The 25,740-nt window shown below is 45.4% G+C and overlaps 1 protein-coding gene across 1 annotated transcript in view; it reads left to right on the plus strand.

Annotated features, from left to right (window-relative positions):
- Positions 1–8,387: 8,387 nt before the first annotated feature.
- The window catches only part of LOC117366205, a 43,014-nt gene continuing 25,661 nt past the window's right edge, over positions 8,388–25,740 (plus strand). The window contains exons 1-3 of the mRNA XM_033957425.1: positions 8,388–8,528; positions 15,185–15,497; positions 23,198–23,397. Coding sequence (XP_033813316.1) covers positions 15,200–15,497; positions 23,198–23,397 — 498 coding nt within the window. The 5' untranslated portion in view covers positions 8,388–8,528; positions 15,185–15,199. The remainder of the gene's footprint in view (positions 8,529–15,184; positions 15,498–23,197; positions 23,398–25,740) is intronic.

Raw genomic sequence — 25,740 nt, forward strand, 5'->3', positions numbered from 1 at the left:
GTGTTGTGATGCAGCAGGAGAGACTGGGCATCTCTCCCGCTGCTGGGGAGGGGGGTTGCTTGGCAGCAGGTGAGAGTATTGTTGTGGGTGTTGTGGGCATCTCTCCCGCTGCTGGGGGGGGGGGGAAGGTATTGCTTGTCAAAATGGCTTTTCTAGCAGTGTCCGATACTGCCATACCAGGGTTTTAAACAGTACTATCATTGTACCAGCACCCCTGGACCAGTTTCTGACTTTTGTCACCAAAAGCCAACGCCGCTCTTAGAGAATGGCTTGGCAATTTTAAAGAATCCACCAGCGTGCTCATTTTAATTTTGAAGAGCCCATTTTACATGTCAGTGTCGGAGACTGCTAGTAATCTTGCTAAAAACAGAGAGATGCCGTTTTGATAATCTGCCGCTAAAATGCATGCAGGCTACACTGTTGAAAACAGTTTAGTGATGGCGTTATTTGAGAATCTGGGCCTAAAATCAGTTCTTAGCATCATCACTATCTCACACCTTTCCTTATGAACACCATTCATTTGGCAGGTCTCTCTTATCTGTGCCAATCTGTTCCACTGCTAACTCCCGGCTCTGCCCTTTCAACCCTTACTGTGCCATTTGCCAAGAAAAGGCTTCCTGAGTCTGTGCCTCATGCTACTTGCCTGGACATATTCCTATCCAGGCTAAAAGCTCACCTTTTTGGTATTACTTTTAAACCTTGTCCACCTGTTTGTCATTTATATTTGGCTTGATTGTAAGCTCTATGAAGCAGGTACTGCCTCTTTTAAGTGCAACTATAAAGGACTGCAAACACTCGGTAGCACTTTAGATATAATTTGGTAAATGTCAGTAGATAAATGCTGCACAGTCCATCTCGTCTGCCCAACAAGGTGGCCAGAATTGAAATATGGCTCTGCACAGGTTCCACTTCATGATTAGACCTTGATATGCTTAATTTCCATCTCTCTCTGCCAATTATGGGGCACAGACCATAGAGGTCTGTCTAGCACTGGTCCTATGTCCCAAGGCCACTCCACTCTTGATCCTGATCTGCTTTTGCCATTTAGAGGATATGGATTTGTATATCACCTTTTTATAGTTTTACAACCACACTCAAAGCGGTTTTACATACAGGTACTTCAAGCATTTTCTCTATTTATCCTGGTGGGCTCACAATCTAGCTAATGTACCTGGGGCAGTGGAGGATTAAGTGACTTGCCCAGTGTGGAGTTTGAACCTACAACTAGAGAATGACACGGGGAAAAAATCTGTCCCCGTCACCGCCCCGTCCCATCATCCTCTGCACCGCCCCGTCACCGTCACCGCCATCCCTTTCACCGCCCCGTCACCGCAGCATGCATAAAAGCCTCAAACAGGTATGATTTTATATACTTATCTTTATTAACGTATTCCCATGGGTTACATACTGAACATGTGCTGGATTCCTCCATTCTTGCAGCACATGTTCAGGAATAGGATTCAGTAACCCATGGGAATGGACACAGCACACTACTACACTAGTACTCAGATTAAAAAAAAAAAAAAAAGAACCAGTTCCCAGCTCAGCCAGACTCCCGTCTCCAACCGGTCAAAGAATCCACTCAGATTAAAAAAAAAAAAGAACCAGCTCCCAGCTCAGCCAGACTCCCATCTCCAACCGGTAAAAGAATCCCCCCCCCACCCCTGCCGCCGCCACCGCCGCCAACCCTGGGCAGGCAAGTAATAGGAAAGTGTGCACCTTACCACTTCCCAATGCTTCTTATCCATGTCGGAACCAACGATACCGCCAGGAGCACCCCGGAGAGGATACCTGAGGACTTTGGTGCCCTGGGTGAGAAGCTGAGGAGGTTGGATGCGCAGGTTGTGTTCTCCTCGATCCTTCCAGTAAGAGGCAAGGGAAGAGCCAGAGAGAATCGGATCCAGAAGGCAAACGTCTGGCTGCAAGGATGGTGCAAGGAGATGAACTTCGGGTTCCTGAACCACGGAGAGGCACTACAAGGACTACAGGGACCAGATGGGTTGCACCTGTCCAGCAGAGGGAAGAACGTCTTTGGACACCGATTAGCCCGCCTACTCCATAGGGCTTTAAACTAGGTAAGTTGGGGGAGGGTACGGGCACTAATAACCTATCTAATGAAGTAAGCTGCAAATACCATTCAGGATCTGAGGTATATACACATAGCAATCATGGATCTGGGGGGGGTGCTCACATTTCCGGGTTCAGGGGGGATACTGACATTTTCGAATCCGGGGTAAGTTCACACTATGTTTCAGGGTCTAAGGAGAATACACACATCACAAACAATACCAAAGGAGCCGATGGAGCTCAATCGGGAATATCACTAGATAGCCATAACAAACCTAGGATTTGGAAGGCTATGTAAGTCAATGCCCACAGTTTGGGCAACAAGATTCTGGAATTGGAGACGGAAATGAGGGGCGCCGACCTAGATGTGGTGGCAATATCCGAAACCTGGCTTACGGACTCCCACAGGTGGGACATGGTCATACCGGGTTACAATTTGTTCCGCCAAGACAGGGAGGGCAAAATGGGAGGAGGGGTAGCACTATATGCCAAAGATGACATCAAAGTTACCAGAATCACAGATGTTAGGTACACAGGGGAATCCCTTTGGGTAAATATGGCCAGGGGAAAGGACAAATGCCTGTACCTTGGCATAGTATACAGACCTCCAAGGCAACAGGAAGACCTTGATATGGAATTAATCGAGGACATAGAGAATATCACCTTGCGTGGGGACACAGTATTGATGGGGGACTTCAATATGCCTGACGTGAATTGGAACACACTTTCCTCTGCGACCGGCAGCAGCAAAAGGCTATTAAACTCTATAAAGGGAGCAAGACTCAAGCAAATGGTTTTGGAGCCAACTAGGGATCAGGCGATTCTAGACCTAATACTTACCAACGGAGAAAGTGTCACAGATGTCTCTGTGGGAGACACGCTGTCATCCAGTGACCACAACATGGTATGGTTTAACCTCAGAAAAGGTTTCACCAAACCCAACACATTAACTAAGGTCCTCAGCTTCAAGGACACCAACTTCGAGGACATGGGGGAATTCATCCATCAGTCGCTGCAAAACCAAGCAGAGACTGATAATGTAGAGGAATTGTGGTCAACACTGAAAACTACCATACACGAAGCAACAAACAGATTTATTAAATCTGTAAGTAAACGACGAAGAAAAAACAAACCGCAGTGGTTCTCTATGGAGGTCTCCAACCTCATAAAAGAGAAGAAGAGAGCATTCATCTCCTTCAAACATTCAGGGAAGCAGGGCTCCAGAGAAGACTATCTGGCCAAGTCAAGAACCGTCAAAACAGCAGTCAGAGAGGCCAAATTGCAGGTGGAGGAGAATCTAGCAAAGAATATCAAAAAGGGCGATAAAGCATTCTTTAGGTATATTAGTGATAGAAACAGGAACACAGGAGGGATAGTACGCCTTAGGAAACCGGATGGGAACTATGTAGAATCAGACTCCGAGAAGGCTAAACTGTTAAATGAATACTTTTGCTCAGTTTTCACCCGTGAGGCGCAGGGATCCGGCCCTCAACTACCAACAGGGGATAGCTCGATAGACCCGTTTTGCAGCTTCGAGATAACGCCCAATAGTGTCTACAGTGAACTATCCAAACTCAAGGTTCACAAAGCCATGGGGCCAGACAACATACACCCCAGAGTACTCAGAGAGTTAAAAGACACCTTGGCGAAACCACTATCAACACTCTTCAATCTCTCCCTTAGCAAAGGAAAAGTCCCGCTAGACTGGAAAACGGCTAATGTCATTCCACTCCACAAAAAAGGAAGTAGGACGGAAGCTACGAACTACAGACCAGTGAGTCTCACATCAATAGTAAGCAAACTAATGGAAACTCTAATCAAACACCAATTGGATGCGGTCCTTAACGAGGGGAATCTGCGAGATCCCCGTCAACATGGGTTTACAAAGGGGAGGTCCTGTCAATCCAACCTGATCAGCTTCTTTGACTGGGTGACGAGGAAGCTGGATATTGGGGAGTCCCTGGACGTCGTGTACTTAGATTTCAGCAAAGCATTCGATAGCGTACCACACCGCAGGTTGTTGAGCAAGATGAGCTCTATAGGTTTGGGAGATACCTTGACTACATGGGTGAGGGACTGGCTTGCAGGTAGACTTCAGAGGGTGGTGGTGAATGGCTCCCCCTCCGAAACGACAGAGGTGTTAAGTGGAGTGCCGCAGGGCTCGGTCTTGGGCCCAATCTTGTTTAACATCTTCATAAGGGACTTGGCTGAAGGGCTTCAGGGTAAATTAACGTTATTCGCCGATGATGCCAAATTATGCAATATAGTGGACAAGAACACAACAGGACCTGACAACAAATCCAAGACCGATAGTATGGCACACAACCTCCTCCTACTGGAGAATTGGTCCAGAACCTGGCAACTAAACTTCAATGCCAAAAAATGCAAGGTCATGCACCTTGGCAACAAAAATCCATGTAAGACTTACAATCTTAATGGTGAGATCCTAGAGAGAACTGTAGCGGAACGAGACTTAGGGGTAATCATCAGTGAGGACATGAAGACTGCAACTCAGGTGGAGAAAGCTTCATCTAAAGCCAGACAAATCATGGGTTGCATACGAAGGAGTTTCGTTAACCGTAAGCCCGAAGTCATAATGCCATTATATAGGTCCATGGTGAGACCCCATCTGGAATACTGTGTACAATTCTGGAGACCACATTACCGCAAAGATGTGCTGAGACTTGAGTCGGTCCAGCGAATGGCCACACGGATGGTCACGGGGCTCAGGGATCTCCCGTATGAGGAAAGGCTGAATAAACTGCAGCTCTACTCCCTTGAGGAACGCAGGGAGAGGGGGGACATGATCGAGACATTCAAGTACCTCACGCGCCGTATCGAGGTGGGGGAGGATATCTTCTTCTTCAAGGAACCCACGTCAACACGAGGGCATCCATGGAAAATCAGGGGAGGGACATTACATGGCGACACCAGGAAATTCTTCTTCACCGAGAGGGTGGTGGATCGATGGAATGGTCTTCCGATGCAGGTGATTGAGGCCAGTAGTGTGCCTGATTTTAAAGCTAAATGGGATCGAAAGGTGGGATCTCTTCGCAAAGGGAGGTAGGGGAGGGTCATTGATGTGGGCAGACTTGATGGGCCTTGGCCCTTATCTGCCGTCACCTTCTATGTTTCTATGTTTCTATGTTACCTCTACTTGTAGCGCCGAAGTTTTCAATGAAATTTCAGCTCCTCCAAGTCTGAAGCAGTGACTCCTCTCCAATCCAGGCAGCGACTCCAAAAAAAAATCCTGGGCTTGCCTCTCAGCTCCGAAATCCCCCGATTTCCAATCGCTACTGCAACCCATTAAATATCATGTGTGGCAGTAGCGATTGGTCCCCTTCTTGAGCAGGAAAGAACTGACTAATGAGGAGCCAGAATATTGAAGGGGGCGGAGTCAGGCAACGTGCAAGTCGGGTGGAGAGAGACGAGTTGGAGGAGACCACATGGCCGACAAGCATGGCCGCTGGAAAAAAATCAGACACCTGTCCCGAAGTGAACTGAACACACGGTGAACACCCAGTAAATCGCGGTATGTAGAAGGGGATACATTTGCCTGCGGGGACAAATCTTTTCATCATTTTTGCGGGCGGTGAAAACTTTTGTCCCCGTGTCTGCAGTGATTTGGCTATGGAGTCTCCATAGCCCGCAGCCAAACCGCAGCCATGCCGCGGTTCCCCCCGGGGATCGCTCCCCGTGTCATTCTCTACCTACAACCTCAGGATGCTGAGGCTGTAGCTCTAACCACTATGCCACACTCTCCTCCTACTGCACCCAGAATGTAGAAGTCTACCCAGCATCAATAATAATAAAACGCTAGAGCGCGCATGTGCTCTCAAAAATTTGTGAGTCCTGGCGCCTTGAGGTGTGCTTCTGTGGCCACATTCTAATTGACACCTCACGGCGCTTGCAGGGGCTGGAGGCACATGCGCGCGACTGTGCTCTCTACAAACCTCCCGGCTCCAGCGGAGTAGGCAGCACCAGTGGCAGCAAACGAGTGGTGGACAGCAGCCCCGCTCCGGCCGTTGACCCTCCACACACCTCCCGGCTCCAGCGGCGTAGGCAGCACTATAAACAGGCTGCTTCGCGCCCTTCTCTGCCGAGTTCCTCTGCCGCGTCTCTGATGACATCATCAGAGACAGACGCGGCAGAGGAAATCGGCAGTAGGAGGCCGTGAAGCAGCGTGTTTAAAGTGCTGCCTACGCGGCTGGAGCCCCGAGGTTTGTCGGCGGTGGGAGGGTCAGGAGCAGGCCAGATTGAGGGGCCGAACGGAGCAGGGAAGAGAAGGTAAGAGAAGGGAAAGGGGGGTGGGGGAAAATGCTGCTACTGCTTCTGCACAGGAAAGGGGGGGATAGGAGGGAAATGCTGTTGCTTATGCATATGGAAGTGGGATGGAAATGCTGCTGCACAGGAAAATGGGGAAAAATGACAGACAGACAGCGGGAGGGAGGGAGACAGAAAGAAAGACACAGGGGCAGGGAGAGGGACAGAAAGACAGACAGAGAAAGGGAGCCAGAGAGAGAGTCAGTGGGAGAGGGAAAGGGGGCTGCTTTGGGGGGAGGGGTGTGCTTGGGGCAAACAGCTTTGCTCTGGGGGGGAAGACAGAAGGGGCCATGGAGAGACAGGGAGAGGGAAAGGGGGCTGCTTTTGGGGGAGGGGTGTGCTGGGGGGGAGACAGAAGGGGCCATGGAGAGATAAGGAAAGGAGACTGCTTTGGGGGGGGAGGTGTGCTGGGGACAGACAGCTTTGCTCTGGGGGGGAAGACAGAAGAGGGCCATGGAGAGACATTTGGGGGGGAGGTGGGTGCTGGGGGAAAGACAGCTTTGCTCGGGGAGGGAGAGACAGAAGGATACAGACAGCGGCCAAGGAGAGAGAGGTAAAGAAAGACAGACAGACACATCTATTCTAGCACCCGTTAATGTAACGGGCTTAAAGACTAGTTGGTCATAATTTCCAACCTCTGAAGCTGTGGTCAAAGCTCACGCCACTTCAATGGCATACCTAGCTCAGTTACCTCCCGGGTCAGAGTACCCCTCCCCTCCATCAAGCAGCAAGGGAGTGCATAGAGCAGTCGTGGAGCCACAAAAGGTTGTGAAGTAACGGAATGCATGGGATACACACAGAGGAGGAAAAGAATGGAATCCAATTAAAGCAAAACGTAAATGACCTGGTAACTGGAAACAGTGGCCGATCAAGGGGGCAGTGAATGTGATCCACCCTGGGTGCAGGCAGTGCAAGGGTGCAGAGAGCAGTCACAGAGCTGAAATCTACAGGCATGCAGCTGTGGGCTCTGCAGTCCTCTGCCCCAACATCGACTTCCTGCTGCTGGGCAGGGGATGCTGACAGCTGCACACCTGTAGACTGCAGCTCCATGACTGCTCTGGGCACCCTCATACTACCTGCCCTTGGAAGGCCACTGCTCCAGTTCTGAGATCATTTAAGTTTTTTTTCTCTGTTTAATTCCGTCACTGTATTTGATCTTCACAAGCTCCTGCAGGAGGGCATTCCAAGTATCCACCACCCTAAAACAAACCAACCAACCCACCCTGAAATGCGAGGCTTCTTTCCAGAGTCAGTAAGTTTCATTTTGCCCCATATTTAACTATCAGGCAAACACCAGTCTTGAATCTGTGACCTGGGCTGAGATACCTGCAAATTAACTCCTCCTGGAAAGCATATGTCTCTTAACCCAGTGGTCTCAAACTCGCGGCCCGGGGGCCACATGCGGCCCGCCAGGTACTATTTTGAGGCCCTCAATATTTTTATCATAATCACAAAAGTAAAATATTTTTTGATTATATGTCTCTTTAGCTATAAATTACAATATTATTAGTAAGACTTAGCCAAAAGGAAAGATTTATAAACTAAAAAGTTTTACCTCATGCAAAATTGTCATTTCTTTAATAAGACATTAACTATTTTTTTCTGAGGCCCTCCAAGTACCTTCAAATCCCAAATGTGGCCCTGCAAAGGGTTTGAGTTGGAGACCACTGTCTTAACCCAAAGGTCATAGGTTCAGGCAAAAATAAATAATAGCAGTAGTAGTCATCATAGATGTCAGCCCTTTGCGTGCAGTGGGTGCCTGTACTTTACGGACCAGATTGCTTCACTTAGCACACACAATCAGTTTTGAAAAGTTGGTAGTAATAGTCTGGTACATGATGTGGCAGTCAGTTCATGTCGGTAGCTCACTTACGGCCACGCCGCCCAGGGGGAGAAGCAGGGAAAGTCCGAAGAGGCGGGACTTTTGCAGATAGGGCGGAGCTGCAGCCGGCTGGAGCTACAAGTCCGAACTTGTTAGGGGGTGGTGCGTGTGACGTCATACAAGCGATGAGCTACGCTCCGTGCATGCCAGTGTGTGTGCTCGCGGGAGGCGCGAGAGCGGAGCGCGAACTGAGCCCGCGAGTGAGAGAGAGCGCGAGCCGGCCTGGGACGGGACCCATGCATCGCCGCTCCCAAAGGTAAAGTACCGAGAAGCGTTCACCGAAGGGCGGAGAGGAAAAGTGCAGAAGAGGGGTGCCGTGCTGAGCTAAGCTGTCTGTTCTTCGAGAGACAGAGAAAATAGCGGCAGTGCAAGGTTCAGGCTCCCCATGTCCGTGCATAGCCCTGGGGGTAGCTCCTGACTCCTTAACTGCGGGTGTGCACAGCATTTAATTAATCGTAAATAAATAGAGGAGCTTTGAGACTAGGAGTGCAACTAGATCACTTTTCTCTTTATTCAAGTGGCTAACGCTGCAGATCAAGTCTGCAGTGTATCCTAATATTTTCCCTTTACTTAACTATTTCCATTGCAAAATATGTCACGTCTGGTTTCATCGATACCTTGTTTTGTTTTAATGCAAACTTTTAGTAAATGATAAAAGCTTTTTAAAAGTTTAATCTTATGAGGGGTTTGGTTGCTTACCGATGAAAGATAAATACCAATTTGAAACTGTAAATGTATTTTTGCTTTTAATCAGTAAGCTCTTTGCAAGTTGGTGTTTTAGGAGGGCTCAGTTCAGTACAGCGCTGCTCTTGGGTTGTGTTTACAAACATTGACACGATGTTCTCTGCCCTGACCCCCAGCGGCCATCTCCTGGTATTGCACACACCCGGAGGAAATAAAAACAGCCTATTCTTTGCCCGGTGCCCAAAGCATTTCCACTCGCTTCTGTTTACAAAACATTTATGATGATGATAGCTTCTTGTTTGCAGTTTTCTTGCCAGTAAATACGTGATTAATTTGCTGACGAATTATTGCTGGCTATATTTGTTGCTGCATTTAATGCAAACTTGCCATCTGAAATGTCTTATGTGATTTTGTTGTTTTGTTTGTTGAAATGTTTTTTTTTTCAGGTTGTGCTCTCTTTAGTTTTCAATGACTGTCTTGCTTTTTGCACTTGTGAAAAATCCTAAATCCTGCAGCTGCCAGGACAAAGTAGTTCTAGTGTTGGGAACTTGATAATAGCTGATGATGATATCTCTTGATTATACCAAGGCAAGACTAGAGAGGGAAGAGAGGAACTGAACGATTTAGTTCTAGCTGCAGTCTTCGTGTGACCATTTATCGTTCAGCATATCCGTTCTAGTGCCTCTCCTTGTGTGACCCTGGGAATGAGTCACTTAAGTTATTATTTTTTTTCTTCTCGAGTTCCCCTTACTCTCTCTCCCTGTTGAAAACTCTCATACTGAGCAGAAGACAAAACCTGACAGTCCAGAGGTGACTGGTTCTCACGTCTGGTGGATTAAGATTAGAATGTGAAGTGTATAATTTAGAAAATGCTGACTGAGCTTAAACCCACTTGTTAGTTCTGTAGCAATTCAGAGGTGGACAGTGGATGTTATTTACTTTACCTACATTGCCATTGGTTGTGCTACAGGGGAAATCCTAGATAAAGTTCTAATTTCTGGGCTTATGGCCAGTGATTAGGCAGGTTGCTTGATATGTATGATGTTTGGTTTGTTGATATATTGACTCGGTGAAAAAAAATAGTTCCTCTAAACTGGGACAATAATGTCTCTCAATTCCAGGTAACAAAATATATTGAGATCTAGAGAACGGGGGGGGGTGGGGGATGGGATGCTTGTACTAAGGAGCACAGTTGTTGGAAGACATTTGGAATGCTTTTTTCACTTTGTGGCCTTATCTGATAATAAAAGTATAGATCAAAAGATGCTCTCTTTTGGGGGAAAGTGTTAACTTGTTTAAAATGCAGGGGAGGAAAGGGGGCAATGCAGAAAAGCGTGCATTAGGCATTAGCACACAGAGGCAGATGTTCAAAAGCATGCTGTTTGAGTAAGGCTGGTTGTAGCCTGTCTAGCTTTTGAGTGACTTCAGCCTCTAAGTACAAAAGAGTTCTTGGTGGCTTTTACAAATAATGGTAGCAGCCACTGAGAACAGCCATCCTGTGGAAATACATTACAAGGAGCTCATTGGTATTAAAGTGAGCACTCCATGTAAAGCATAGCAAGGAACGCATGCCTTTAGTGTGCAAACCTTTTTACGGCAGGTCTGAGCTCTTGTAGCCTTACTTACCTGTCATTGTAGGAGCGCTTAGACCTGTAAAAATTTTGTGGGGGTCCAATGGACTCCTCCTTTCCAAACCCCGCCCCCCTGAAGCCACAGCACATCAAACCTATCATCCCTAAGCTCTCAAAAACTGGCCCTCGTGGTCCGGTGGCAGACCCATTCCCCCCTCCCACTGAGCCCCCAAAAGAAAGCATTGATGGTCTAATGGGCTGAACTGGACCCTCCCCCACCTAACCAAACAGGTTGGGACCCAAGACCCTCCCCCCCAATACCTTTGGTTTTCTTCTTATATGGTATTTAGGCCCCTCCCAGTGCATCCCAGGATGCACCAGGCAGAGACAGGACTGCCTTTTTGAAGAGGTGGCCCCTGAGGCAGGAGGGAGTGGACATTCCTCCTGTCGGGCTTCAAAAAATACGTACAACGGTGTCAGGGGAGGAGTCCTGGCCCATATGGCCAGGTGAGGGCAAGGGTCCTTGAGCTGAGGGGGGCCCACTAGACCACCATGCCTTTTTTGAGTGGGGGGGGATCTTGGCAGGAGGGAGAATCGGGGCATTCTTGGAGGGCTCAGGGATGGCTTGGGGGACTGTGGTAATCTTTGGGGATTTGGGGTTCCTGGATATGCATACAAGAGTTGTACCTACCACAAAGCTCTTATGGGCATGTCTCAGTAAATTCTGACCCTTTAGCGACAGATGCTCAAAACCAACAGCATGCTCAGTGGCTTAGGGAGACTGAGAGGTGCCCGGGGCGGTGGCACTCCTGCCCTGATCCCACCTACTGCGCATGCCCCCCTCCCTTCCCTGTACCTCTAGTTGAATTTGTTGCTCGTGGCGGTCAACAATGTGCTCTTCGCGACCCCGTCAGCTCTCCCTCTGGTGTCATTTCCTATGCGCGGCACCCGGATATGAAGTCTGGGGGAGAGCTGACGGGGTCACAAAGAGACCGCCGCAAACAACTTCTTCAACTAGAGGTATGGGGGAAGGAGGCGCGCATGTGGAGGGGAGGAATGAGAAGAGGTGGGAGGGGCGGACAGGAGGAGAGGTGTTGGCGCCCCTACCAACATAGCGCCTGGGGCGGACTTCCCCCCCCTCGCCCACTGCATATAATTTGCATGCTGTTGGTGTTGACCATATGTCACTAAAGTTAGGCTACTTAGGCCCGAGCTTTACAGCGCCAGAGTTTTGTGCATGTGCCCCACACAGCTTCTAATGTAAATTAAAAATAACACCAAAATTTTTTGGCTGGCTGATGCCATAAGTTAAATATGCGAGTTTGATGCTAATTTTATTAAACAGAGGACACTGAACGTATATGCTATGTTTGTATATGTAATACCAACTTATATATCGCTGTTGACCATGTTATATTTGCCATATTATGCTAGTATATATAATACTATGTTTGTCATGCAATGTTTAGAATAGTCAGACATAGACTCTCAAACTAACATCTCACCCTTAATATAATATCATTATAGGTAAAAAGAAGGGTAATAAAATGATCATGAAAATGTATGAATATATCTCAGATTTCCATGAAAATACACGGAACATTGTTCCTTTCAAAAAAATCCTTTAAATGTTTATCAAAATCTTAACATACTGTACTTTGATTTTCCAATGATTCTCATTAAACATTGAATATACTATAGGGGATGAGCATGTCATAAATTTGAAGAACTCGGATCATAGGACCTCCTATGATCTAGATATCAGTTCGTCCGCATCCTGTGCTCTGTTTTTTAATCATACATGCTCACTCCCCCTCCCTACCTTTTAAAGTCAAAAGTATGTGCTACTATCTAAATATTCATACAATGTTTGCCATGCTCTGTTTGTCATACAAATGCATGTCATACCATGTATCACCATACCATGTTTGTCATGTTATGTTTTACCATGTTTTAACTGTTTTGCCACTGTCAGACAGTGTCCTGCCATGCCATATTTGCCATCACCTTATATAAATACACTTTAAGATGTATGTAAACTTGTAACCTGTTCTGAGCTCTCCTGGGAGCACAGGATATAAAACCAGCTGAATCGATGAATGTGCATAAGGTTCTGCACTCGGAACAGCCAGTACTGTGCACGTACGTGTCTGAGCAAAGAGTATCAGCTCACATTCTTAACTATATGATCGGGATGGTGCACATTCATAAGAGAAGAGGGGACGGTTCTTGATACAGTCTACCGGCGAAACATATCGAATGACAGGTCCCTTCCCGATATGAACAACAAAACAAAAAAGATAAGTTTATAACTTATAGAGCTTCAGAATTGCTCAACTATTTGACTAAGAAATTGACTATAATAGCACTTTAACAAAATAAGCACTTTGTGGCATAAAGCACTTTATAGAAAAGCACTTTATAAAATTACTAGTCTTTAAGCCCATTACATTACTGGGTGCTAGAATAGATGTGTGTGTCTCTTCTCTCTCTCTCTCCTTGGCCGCTGTCTGTCTTTCTTTCTGTCTCTCTCTTTCCTCGGATTTCCACCACCACCTCTTCACTGCTCCCCCTGTCCAGCAGCAGCAGCCCTCCCTTTTACCTCCCCCCTGTCCATCAGCACCCCTGGCCTTCTCCCTTACTTTTACCTCCCCCCTGTCCAGTAGTACCCTTTCTCCTTTCCCTACTCCCCCGGTCCAGCATCCGCTAGCCCGGGCAGCCTTGGGGCTTTTGCTAGGCCTGCCCACCTCGCATTATCGAAGTGGGCCGGCCTAACAAATGCCCCGCGGCTGCTGCATTTGCTGGTCCGGGAGTGGGAAGAGGCGTCCCGGCAGCGCAGGAGTCAAACTGCCACCGCTGCTGAAATTGCTGCATTCGATGCAAATAGAATATGGCCACGGAAGCACACACCACGCTGTCAGGGATCACGGCCTCCTAAGTGCGCATGCGCGCTTAGGGTTTCATTATAGAGGATTAAAGAGGTTTACAGCAGGCCCAGTGAGAAGGCCAGTGCTGAAAGTACCATAGCCGTTGAAAAAACTTGGCTGGTACTGGTACTTCAGAGGTCCTTGCTATACTTAAAGCATATGATACTATGCTGACTTGAACAATTGTGTGTATTATAGTATCTATATGTTCAGCTGCAAGATAATACTGTAAAGTTATTTTAGGCATAATCAGCCTCAAAAAATTTTGGTACTAGACATTTTTGCGATGCTAAATATTTATAGGTAGAATACATGCACAAGATATAGTTTTTCTGCTTAGACCTGTGTGCAGAACCGTCGTCGCCTTCGCTATTCTTAAAAAAAATTGTGGGTACTGTTGTACTCATAGCAAAGGGAGGAAACGGGCATGAAATCCTCACAAATGCTGCGACAGAAGAATGATCTAATCCTTCTACACCTTCTCAGACCAGGCATTCAAGTTCCTATGCTGTGCTTGCCTTTGTCTTCTGTGTATAGATGCAGAATAACTAATGGTGTCATTACTGTTGATTTTAATAAACATCACTGCACAAGACAGTGCACAGCGTGCGTGGTGCAGTGGTTAGAGCTACAACCTCGGCACACTGAGGTTGTGGGTTCAAATCCCACTCCTCCTTGTGACCCTAGGTAAGTCATTTAGTCCCCCATTGCCCCAGGTACATTAGACAGAGTGTGAGCCCACCAGGACAGATAGGGGAAAATGCTTGAGTACCTGAATGTAAACCACTTATGGTAGGGGTGAGCTACTCCGGTCCTTGAGGGCCGGAATCCAGTCGGGTTTTCAGGATTTCCCCAATGAATATGCACAAGATCCATTTGCATGCACTGCTTTCAATGCATATTCATTGGGGAAATCCTGAAAACCCGACTGGATTCCGGCCCTCGAGGACCGGAGTTGCCCACCCCTGACTTAGGGTATATAAATGCTAAAAATAAATAACATGAAATTTTGTGCAGGGTTAGCTTCTCCACAAAACCCTTTTGTCACCCAGACAGTTATGCGCAGATTTCACGCATGCCACACACTCCCATCTGCGCTAGCTTTCTGCATCAAGCCCTGGGTTTGTATTTCAAGCTTGGTGTTGGGTACCTGTGCCCCTCTGATCACCCACATGTCAAATGAACATAAAGGAGGAGCTTACTTAGAAACATGATGGCAGATAAAGGCCAGATGGCCCATCTAGTCTGCCCATCGACAGCATCTACTATCTCCTCCTCTCTTTAAGAGATCCCACCTGCCTGTCCCACACTTTCTTGAATTCTTCCTCAATACTGGGGGGTGCCCGACGCCTGCAGAGCTGGCTCCTGTGTCTGAGAGCAAAGCTTTGGCCTGTTCAGTGGGATTTTTACAGACACCCTGGGAAGGATACACACATGCTCATTCCTCTCCTGCCAGCTAATGAGGTGCGGTTTATCCACTGCCAAGAAGAGCTTACAATGCCAGGTGCAATCAGCGGTGAGAAATGGGAAAAAGTAGGGCAGAGGCCGAGGGGGTGTGTATTTAGTTTACACCCCCTCTTCCAAGCATAAGATAAATGTGGAAGGTTTGTGAGAAACTTAAGAGTAAGAACATGTAGTCTTCAGCACTTGTGGTTCCAGTTTTTTGAATTCTGCTTGCTCCTGTTCACATTAAGTAACCTCTACCTGATTATTTATTTTTCATATTTTAGAGACCTGAGATAATTATGGCAAGACCATTGCAAGAGGGAAACTCACCAGCAGCACCTGTCGAGAACACCCGGGGCGAAGGCACAACCTGTTTACCCTCTGTCCTTGTTTCAAGTCCCTCTTGCGCACTGCCCTTCACAGGTTGCAGGCACAACTCCCCCGACCTCGTCTTGCGGACCCCAGGAACTCCCCAGCATAGGGGCTCACCCCTGCATCATTCCACGATCTGCTGTGGCCAGGAGGCCCATCACACTGCCTCCACGGCGTCCTCCACCTTCTCGGGCAGCAACAGAACCAGAGGCACCACCGTCTCCGGTAAGGCCTTACCACCAGCCTTCCAGACCTGTGACTCACTATATTCACATGAAGGGAATATTTTACGATGCTGGTTGCCAGGATATTTGAGCCCTTCCAGTTTTATTAGGGACATCCTTGGGCACTGCTGAGGTTTAACAAGTCTGTGTGTGTCACCTTGAGGTTGCTTAAGCTGCTAACACAATCTTGAGACTAGCACATTTTCTGCATTGTATTGTGTTCAGGGATGGGGTTTAAACAGCATTTTTCAGAGCCTCAGTGAAGTGTGTTTGTTTTTTTTTTTTTTGCTTGGGAAAAAATATTATGTTAATTTGAGTAGCTGTAATTCCTTCTGTGATTGAAGGACAAATATCATGACGTTGCACTTGGTGAAACATTATGATCATATCTGTAGAAAGTCACTATTTTTTGACAAGTTTACCACAGGTAAGAATATATATTTTTCTTTTTATGGAAAACCCTCCCCCTGCTTAGGTTCTTCCATCTTGGTGACTGAGAAAATCATAGGGGTGATGCTGCTGTGCTGACATCAGAATTAGAGAATGACACGGTGACAAAATTCATCACCGTTCCCGTCCCCGCGGATAACCGTGGGAAATAATCCCATTTTATTTTTTAGTGTCTCTTTCAGCCTCAGTCCTTCTACACCAGCATTCTTCAAAGCAAAGATTGAGGGTCAGTGGTTGTGGCCATTCATACTCTGATTCTTCCCTCTCTCCTTAAAGAATGACATGAAGATGATTTACCGTGGTTATCCGCGGGGACGGGAACGGTGATGTATTTTTTCACCGTGTCATTCTCTAATCAGAATCTTTCCCTCCCACCACCACATACATACTTCACATGCAAACTAATGCCGATAAAGTAGGAATATAGTAAAAGCAGCACTGAAGAAAGGGATTCCCTTAGCCTCAGAAAAAAATCTTCCAGAAGTTCAGACTTGTCATAACTTGTTGTTTTCTATACGTAAGGATCACTTCAGGGCTGGTGGCAGACATGCAGAGGCCCAGGGCAGAAACTGGGGAGGAAGTCTCAAAGCCTACCTTCCAAGCTAATCCTTCAGATTGAGGCAGGCAGAGGGGCCCAGGATAGATGCTTGTTTGCCGCTTCTTAATGGCATCTCTGGATAGCATCCAGATCTCCAGGCCGATTCTCAGAAATTCCCACATTAAAGCCGACGCTGCAGGTCCCATACTTCTGGAATAGCGCAGAAAAGCAGGAAATGAAATTCAAATTATATGTGCGCTGTAAAAGCCAAAGCAAGGCAGATGGACATGCTTGGTTCATGCACAGAAGAGTGTTGCATGAGCATAGCTCTTATGCCCATGTGCCAGGCAAACCCAACTAAAGCACACATTGGCGCTGCTGCTCTTAGCTTTAAAATATAAGCTTTTCCACTTTTGGGGTTTATTTTTTTTTTTTAAAGACTTATATGTAAGCACAGAAAACGGGTGCCAATATGTGCTTTGACTTTCAGATTCGCTTGAACTCAACACAATTTATTTTTCAATACTGGTGCTTACATAAGCTTTCTTTTGCAAAATCCAAACCCAGCAGATTTTAAGACGGGATTTCTTTTGATTTCCATTCTTCCAAGCTCCAAGATGGCATTATTTTTTCCAGTGCTTGTTTGTGTGCTGTTCTGAGCATTGGGAAGGCAAAGCAAGCAATATTATTAGCATGCATTTGAATACAATTTGCAACATAGTGCCGTGCATGTTTCCTGCGCTAAAGCCCTCTGAGCATTCCGCGCAGATTTATATGTGCACTATTCCTGCGTTAATTGGCCTTTTTGCCAGTGGTAGGTTTTGAGAATCGGCTTTCTGGAATGCATGGGACAATTTCAGGTTCCAGGTTGCCCTTGTTCATGCTTATTTCTATCCTGTTTATTTTTACCCACTGCTGTACTACTTTTACTTCCCTTCTCCATTCCCCTCCTCCAACTACTCTTCAGTCCGCTCTAAAACCAAGGCAGCAGCAAACACAGCTTTAGCTCCCTGACCCCCCCTCCCCCCTGCCACCCCAGGTTCTTTATCAGAAAAAGCTGATATCCTAATCTAAAGGGGTCAGATCCAGATAAGAAACACCAGACTACAGGGCTTCTGGATGTATGTCATCGTGGGACAAAGGAAAGTGGAGGGGGGGATTTTTCTTTTCAACTTGGTTCTTACATTAGGGAAAGTCAGACGGGGCAAGTGCTGTGTTTTTGACAGGAGTGGAATAGTGGGGCGAAGGTATTTTTAGCGAATGTTATATGCACTTTTAGAAGCCTCTTTCAGAAAGGAACCATTTTGCCAACAGATTTCTTTTGTTCTAGTTACATCCCTGCTGGTGATTTGCAGAGGACAGTCCATGATTATCAGAAAAGTCCCAGAGGACTGCTTTGGCAAGGAAGAAACTGGGAAATGGGGGCACTCCTGGATGTTAATGAACCTGTGGTATCATTTATCATCCTTTTTTTTAAAAAAAAATTCATTTAGTATTTGTCATATCTGGGACAATCTCTAATTCCAGTACTTCAGGCAGCAGGCAGGAGAAGCCAGGCTACCCTGAAAATTAACTTTATTTCTGGTGTCTTGCTGTGACCTCTCTTAATATATTCCTTATTGTCTTCTCTTTATTTTTTATCCTAATATACATTTCTAAGTCTTTTTATTAATAATAAATTCCTCTTCACTATTTTTTGTTGTTGTTGTTCAGCTGTAATGTTGTGTACTGTTGCTTGGGGTAAATTACTGATGATAAACAGCACAGTAACGCTTCACAGCCCCCATCCCTCACATACACATTCACTCGCTCACTCCATTTACTTAAGTTCATAAGAGTGGCAGTGACCCAGAAATTCAAAAAGTTTAAGCATTTCATACTATAGTTGAAAACTGACCAATACTCAATCAGCTTGGCTAGTTTTGTTGGAGGTAAGCTAGCAGGACTTATATTGTCATTTTATTGACTGTCCTCCTCACTCATTTCCAGTCCCATGCAGACTTTTTTCTCTCTCTTGAAGCAAAGGCTGTGAAAGCATTTGGGCCAGGTTCAGAGCTAGAAGGTGTTCTCGGCTCCCATATTTTTTTTAGACTTGGTTCCTGCCATTTCTGTAGTAGCTCAAGGGAAGTTACATTCAAGTATAGTAGTTTCTCTACCCTTGGAGAACTAACGATCTGTATCTCAGAGGTAGTGGAGGATTAAGGCCTTGATTCACTAACCTTACCGATCGTGTCCCGACTAGTTTGCAACCACTTTGCAACCCTAACCCAATTCACTAACCTTCCTCCCGATCCGATCCGATCCGCACATGCAAATGAGGGGAGATGGCATGCAAAGCAGGAAGGCAGCGATTCACTAAACTTTACATTACATTACATTACATTGGTGTCTTCTATCCCGCCAATACCTTTCAGTTCTAGGTGGTTTACAACAAGAGTTGGTCTGGGCATTTCCAGGGAGAATATATGGTTACTAGATGTTTTTATGCGTCGGGATCTGTGGAGGGTCGATCAGGAACACCGACTGGGCTGGCCAATCAAAAAAGAAGCGACTACTGGGGACCAGTCGTTCACATCCTTTCCGACTGTCCTGCTCTCTGCCGCCCTGCTCTCATGATGTATGCAGCCATCTTACAATTACAGACCAAACTTACACAAAAAATTAAGCTTTGATGTTAAATTTAAAGATAGTCGGGCCTGAACACAAGTACATGCAATATAATTTTAGATACTGTGTGTAAAAAATTTTTTTTGCAAGGCAGCAAGCATTGCGTAAAATAATAGTATGACAATTTCAAAGGCCTGCCGGTTACTCACGAGCCTGTGGTTTTAACACTACGGCGTTTTCTGTTCTGTTCCAGACTGGAACAGGATAGAACATGCTGTGAGGAGCCCCGCTTTAAAACCGCAGGTTAAAACCACGGGCTTGCGAGTAACCAGCAACTGAAAAGGTTTAGGAAGAGCAGGTTAGAGTTCCCCCCAGCCTTCAGCCCTTCATCCCTTTCCATTGTTTCCTTTGACTCAAGCGTGTTCTGTTCCAAAGCCCCCCCCCCTCCCTTCATCGCTTGTGCAGATCATCTACAGGCAAAAAAGATGGTCTGCGCATGTGTCTGGATCGCTCTGCAGCGATCCGTGCAGTCGCTGTGGGGCATGCCTCCGATTGCATTAATTTGCATGAGGAGGCTTGGTGAATAGGTCGACCGGGAAGACCCGGCCACGGATTGGATCGCTAAGGTAAGATTAGTGAATCTAGGCCTAAGTGACTTGGCTAATACCATAAAGCAGTAGTGAGATTTGAACTCTAGCTTCCTTGGTTCTCAGCCCATTGCTCTAACCACTAGCCTACTCCTCCAGTTTGATGGATGCCAGAAGGGTTAGTGGCAGGGGTGCATGTTCTGGCTTAGTTTCTGGCCCAAATGCTTTCATGACCTTCCACTGCAGTTTTCTGCATTTGTGGTCCATTGAACTGATCCTGCTCCTGCAGGGAAGGTGAATAGAGGAACATTAATAGAGAAGAAAAAAAATCTACAGGGGAGGGGTAAGTCATGGAGAAAAAGTTCTTGGGAGGGTGGGAGTGGTATTTTCCAGGAAGAAAAGGGGAAACATTTTGGTGGAGCAGAGTGCCTGGCCCTGGCTGTTTATCAAACACCGTTTAATGTTTCTTGAGGAATAAACTACAGGTCAGAAAACCCCGTAAAAAAAAGAGTAGGGTCTTAGAAACCGGTTCACCATGACTATTTACCCATTTTTAATCATCTTTAACCATTGGCTGAAGAGTCTGAAAGGAAGATGCTGAGGTGTGGACACACCATGATATGTGTCAAGTCCACCTGAAGAATAAATTAACAGGTTTGGAGTAGAAGGCTCTTATCTAGTAAACAACCTGGGTTGTAGGGTATACTGTCCTGGTCTCTTCCGATTTCCTTTTGTGGTGCTGACTCATTCCAAACCTCCCTAGCATGCAGACAGCCTGGGCAGCTGGGGTGTGTATGTGTATATATATATTTATATACACATACATATATATATATGTGAGGGTTATTTTCCAGCAGATTCCTGTGTGCATGTGAGCTGTGGGCTTTCTGGGATGCATGTGGTCGGGTGAAGTGGTTGCTGCCCAGAGATTGTGGCTAAGAGTTGTTACATAGAGCATACAAGGTTGTTTGAATGGCAGAAATCTCCTACTCAGGGGTGACATAGAACATGCCCAGACATGTCCTCATGGTGCCCCCTCTTCTTTCCTTCTATTCTTTTAACAATGCTGCCAGTCTTGGCTGTATTTCAGGATGAAAACCTGCCACACAGAACTATGCTGGTGTGGGGGATGTCTCCAGCTGACACCCGATCTGTGTTATCTGGGTAGTGAGAGAGTTCTTGTGTGACCCCTCGCAGTCTCTAGACTTGTGATTTTAGGTTCTCTTAAGAAATGTAGGGATGACAACTCTGTGCATGCAGTAAGTGTAAAAAAATTAAAAAAAATCAGGACTGGCTTAGCCTCTCTGATGTCCTCCCTGCTGCCAGCTTCTGGCTTTTCCAGCTTCCTTCTCAGCAGCTTCCTGACCCCTTGCTTCCTGTTTTAATAAATTGCATTCAAGTGAGAGAACCCTGGACTGGAATCAGAATTCAGGAGGAGGTGACACAGGTTTATTTAAAGAAATGCAGTGGTTTTTTAATTGATTCATTTTGTGTGGCATGTTAGACGGTAGTGGTATAAAAATAGGTTGTCATGCAATTATATTTGAGGGACTTTTGTGTTCATTAGACCACATGTTAAATTGGTATTTCTCTCTTCTGTTCCTTCTCTTATATAAAGTTGTCGAGCGTATTAAGCTGGGTTGGTTGAGGCAGAGCTGGGGAGGGGGTCTGACAGCAGCTGGATTGATCGGTTGTTTGCCTTCTGCACCGGGTTCCAGTCTCTCTACTTTGGCTCTAGTATTAAAGGTTAAAGGGAATTTGGATTTACCTTGCTTACTTTCTCAGTAGTTTAAGGAAAGTTACATTCAGGTCTATTTTCCTCTCCACATTGAGCTTAAAATCAGAGGTGCCATTTTATCAAACAACAATAAAAAGTGGCCTTGGTGCACCCACACAGTCATAGAGTCCATTTTTTTCTGCTATGATAAAATGGCCAAAATTCCTATTTTTGGTATTAGCACTTTGCTATTAAAATAGATTAGCGCAGTGCACTTTTTTAGAGTACTTCATATTGTTAGTTCAAATTTGCTGCTTGTTCTGTAGGGTTGCTGTTGTTAACTCATGATTGCTATGAAAAATATATATATATCTATTTGGAAGGGAAAATTTTTCCGCCTCCCCCCCCCTTTTTTTTTTTTCAATCTCCCTCCAACGCTTCCGAAAACATTTGAAAACTTGGCTTTTCGCTAAAATGTAACTACTCCTTCCTTCTCCATTATACTAAGTCCCCTCTTTCTTTCTTTTTACTAAGCCCTTCTCCTTTCCATTGGAGTTCCTTTATATATTAATTCCTGTAAACCGTGTCGAGCTCCACTTTTGTGGAGATGATGCGGTATATAAACTTAAGGTTTAGTTTAGTTTTTTTTACAAAAGTGTAGCGCAGTTATTAGCGCCGGCCTTAGCGGTTAACAGCTCCAGCGCTCATAGAATTCCTATGAGTGTTGGAGCTGTTACCACCACAGCTGATGTTAAAAACCACGCTACAATTTTGTGGGGAAAAAAAAGGGGGGGGGTTAGTGTATGAGCCCTTAGGAGCTGATTCTATAAAGGGTGCCTGACTTAATTGTCAAAGCACCTCTTAATAGGCTCAGTAATTTTTATTTTTTTATTTTTTTAATTTTATTTTTTTTTAATTGGGTGATAGGTACCTATCCGATTCTGTAAAAGAGAGGTGCTTATCGCAAGGCACTTAGAGGTGCCTAACGCCCAAGTGGATGTTTCTATGGGCGGAGTATGAGGCGCCTTAAATGTAGGCCTTTTAAAACCCTTGCCTACATTTCCGGCGCCTAAGTTTTTTACATAGGCGCCGTTAGCTGCGATTCTGCAAAAGGCACCTAAGTGTGATTGGCACCCAGCCTGCGTTATTTTTTGTTTTGTTTTTTTTAATACCGTCCAGTTTAGGTGTCATTTATAGAATTGGCCCTATAGTGCAGAGTATGTCTACTCTGCCCTGCCCCCCCCCCCCCGTGCCAAAAATTAATTTATATTTTAGCGCATGGATAGTGCGCGCACACAACAAAATAACTGCAAGATGCCTTTTTTTTTTTTAAATACTGCGGTATACATGCATTAGTGCTTACTGATTGTTTATAAAAGGGCCCCTAAATGCATACCTGAGGCAGTGAAGGGTTAAGTGACTTGTACCCAATCACAAGGAGCAGCAGTAGCATTTGAACTGGGCTTCTCTGGTTCTCAAACCATTCGGCTGCCCATTCTAGTTATCTTGCTGAGTTTTGGACCCAAGGAAGGGCGTGTAGATATCTTAAAAGATATCAATTTATTTTTATGGGAAATAACTTGATGAACAGTGTTCCAAATTTTCCCCATTTTTGTGTAACAACTGTTCTGTTCAAGCCATGTGGTCCCATCTGAAGAAGGGACCCTGTGTGGTCTCCAGACCTCATATTCGACACCCATCTTTTTGATGCAGCACAGCGTTTCACAACCAGCAAGAAATGCGTGTAAAAGGAAACTGACGCAGTTGCTTGATACTTGCTCTTGTTTTATTTTCTGCTTCAGATACTGGACCCAGAGAGGGACAAGAGTCCATAGAAGAGGACCACATCAGTGTGAACCCTGCAGCTCGGGACACGGAGGGCATCACAGCGAATGGGAGGGGTGCTGCGGAGCTGCCACTGATGGACGAGCAGGCTGCGGGTGCTATCGCAGCCCAACTGAGGGTCATCGGTGATGAGATGGATGACATGTTTCGGCGGAGGGTGAGTTCCATGGCAGCAATCAATCCATAGTGTTCCGAGAGTATAAAGACCAAGTTCTTAAGATGTACAGCAGTATATCAAAGGTCTGCCTAGCCCAGCATCCTATCTCTGAAACCATTGAGCAGCAGGTCCTCTGTGGAAGTGGTATAAGAAACAGGCCATGTGGAGAGCCATCCATTCCTCTGAGCTGGGTTAGACACTCTGAGGGCAGGGCAAAAAAAAAGGAGTGGGGCAGTGACATCATGCCCAGGAGCTCTTTGTGGTATCTTGGAGAGGGGGGGGGCATAGGTATTGTTCCTACCAACCCTCCAATTTCCCTAAACCGGCCTTGCCATCTGTTTTCATACCATGTTGTTCAGCCATCACAGTTTTAAGGGGGTACTGACTTCTGTGTGTGGGTAGGTGGGGGGGGGGGTCTTCCCTGACTGGTATGTTAACTAACTTATGGTATCACTTATCCTTTGTGTTGGTGTTCAGTGGTCAGCATGTCTCTTTATGATTGCCAGCCTTGAAATGTAATAAAAGACCTATATGGATAGTCAGCAGTGCTGGATATAAGGTATTACTGGGACTGTCTGCTATTGTCTGTGTTCAACAGTCATATTCAGAAACTATACAGTACACATAATACTGTATATGGTTTACTTTAGCTTGCTGAAAAGCATTCCTAAAACAAAACAGTATATACCGTCCAGAAATGTGAGATCACAATCCGCAATGAAGGTTATCGATTGATGTATTAGGCGAAACATGTTATAAAAAAAAACACAAGCAATGGCTATTTTGGTCTTGTTGGTCCATATCTGTGGAACATATTGCCAGGGTTTTTAAGACTATGTAGAGAGAAACTGTCATTCAAGAAATAGTTGTAAACTTATTTATTTAAAGCTTTTTATTAGCTTTAAAGAGAAATATATTTTATAGTTCGTATAGGGTGAACTTTTTATTAATGTTGCGCAAGTTTTAGTGCCTATATTTGGAAAAAGGATAGGCTGTGTATGTTATAATACGCTTGAGTATGTTTGGAATATGTATGTTTTCTACTGTAACCCCGTGGGGAGGAAATTTTTAAAATAAATATACATGCTATCTGTAGAGCAGTGGTTCCCCAGCCACAGGTTTTCAGAATATTGGTAATGAATATTCATTATTCATGAGATTTGATTTGCATGCTTCCACTACATATTAAGTGTGTATATTCAGAAAATCTGACGAGCTAGAGTTCCCCAGGATAGGTTTGGGAACCACTGGTGTAGCGGCTCAGTATCGTTACTAGAGGGCGATTTTTTTGTTGTTGTTTCATCCTCCCTCTGCTTCTTGTTAAACCAGTGGTCTCAAACTCACGGCCCAGGGGCCACATGCGGCCCGCCAGATACTATTTTGAGACCCTCTATATGTTTACCATAATCACAAAAGTAAAATAACAGTTTCTTGGTCATATGTCTCTTTAGCTATAAATTACAATATTATTATTATTAAGACTTAGCCAACAGGAAAGATTTATAAACTATAAAGAGTTTTACCTCATGCAAAATTGTCATTTCTTTAATAAGACATTAACTATTTTTTCTGAGGCCCTCCAAGTACCTACAAATCCAAAATGTGGCCCTGCAAAGGGTTTGAGTTTGAGACCACTGTGTTAGATAGGATGGGATTAGTTAGGCAAAGATTCAGCTAGTATTGTCCATGTAACCTCTGAAAAATTGTATGGATGGAGGCTTTATATGCTCTTCAGCAACCATGCAAATCTTTCAGAACCCTGGCCTGCTTTAAGTTTTTGTCTTCAACTTGTTGCACTGTTAGCTGTCACTGTGTTCTTTGCAAGGAATTCCACAGGTCAACTCTGCATAGACACATGATGGCAGATAAAAGCCAAATGGCCCATCCAGTCTGCCTATCTGCAGCATCCACTATCTCCTCTCTCTAAGAGATCCCACGTTCCTGTTCCACGCTTTCTTGAACTCAGATGGTGTTTGTTTCCACCAACACTGGGAAAGTATTCCACATATCTACCACCCTTTCTGTAAAGAAGTATTTCCTTAGATTACTCTTGAAACTATCACCTCTTAACTTCATCCTACACCAATGGTAGGCAAACTCATTAGTCAAAAGAGCCAAATATCAGCAGTACAATGATTAAGATTTATTTTGAGAAACAAATTTATTTTCAAGAACCATGTTTTTAGGAGTTGGTTTAAACTAGCAACTAACATTAAATAAAACCAGATGTCATAATAATAATCATCTTATTTATTGACAAAAAATCTTTTTCTACCTTTTGTCGTTTCTACTTTAATCATCTTGTCTTCAATCACTTCTTTCTAGCCAGCATTTCTCTCTGTC

The sequence above is a fragment of the Geotrypetes seraphini genome, chromosome 8 (genome assembly GCF_902459505.1).
Source record: "Geotrypetes seraphini chromosome 8, aGeoSer1.1, whole genome shotgun sequence".
Lineage (NCBI taxonomy): Eukaryota > Metazoa > Chordata > Amphibia > Gymnophiona > Dermophiidae > Geotrypetes > Geotrypetes seraphini.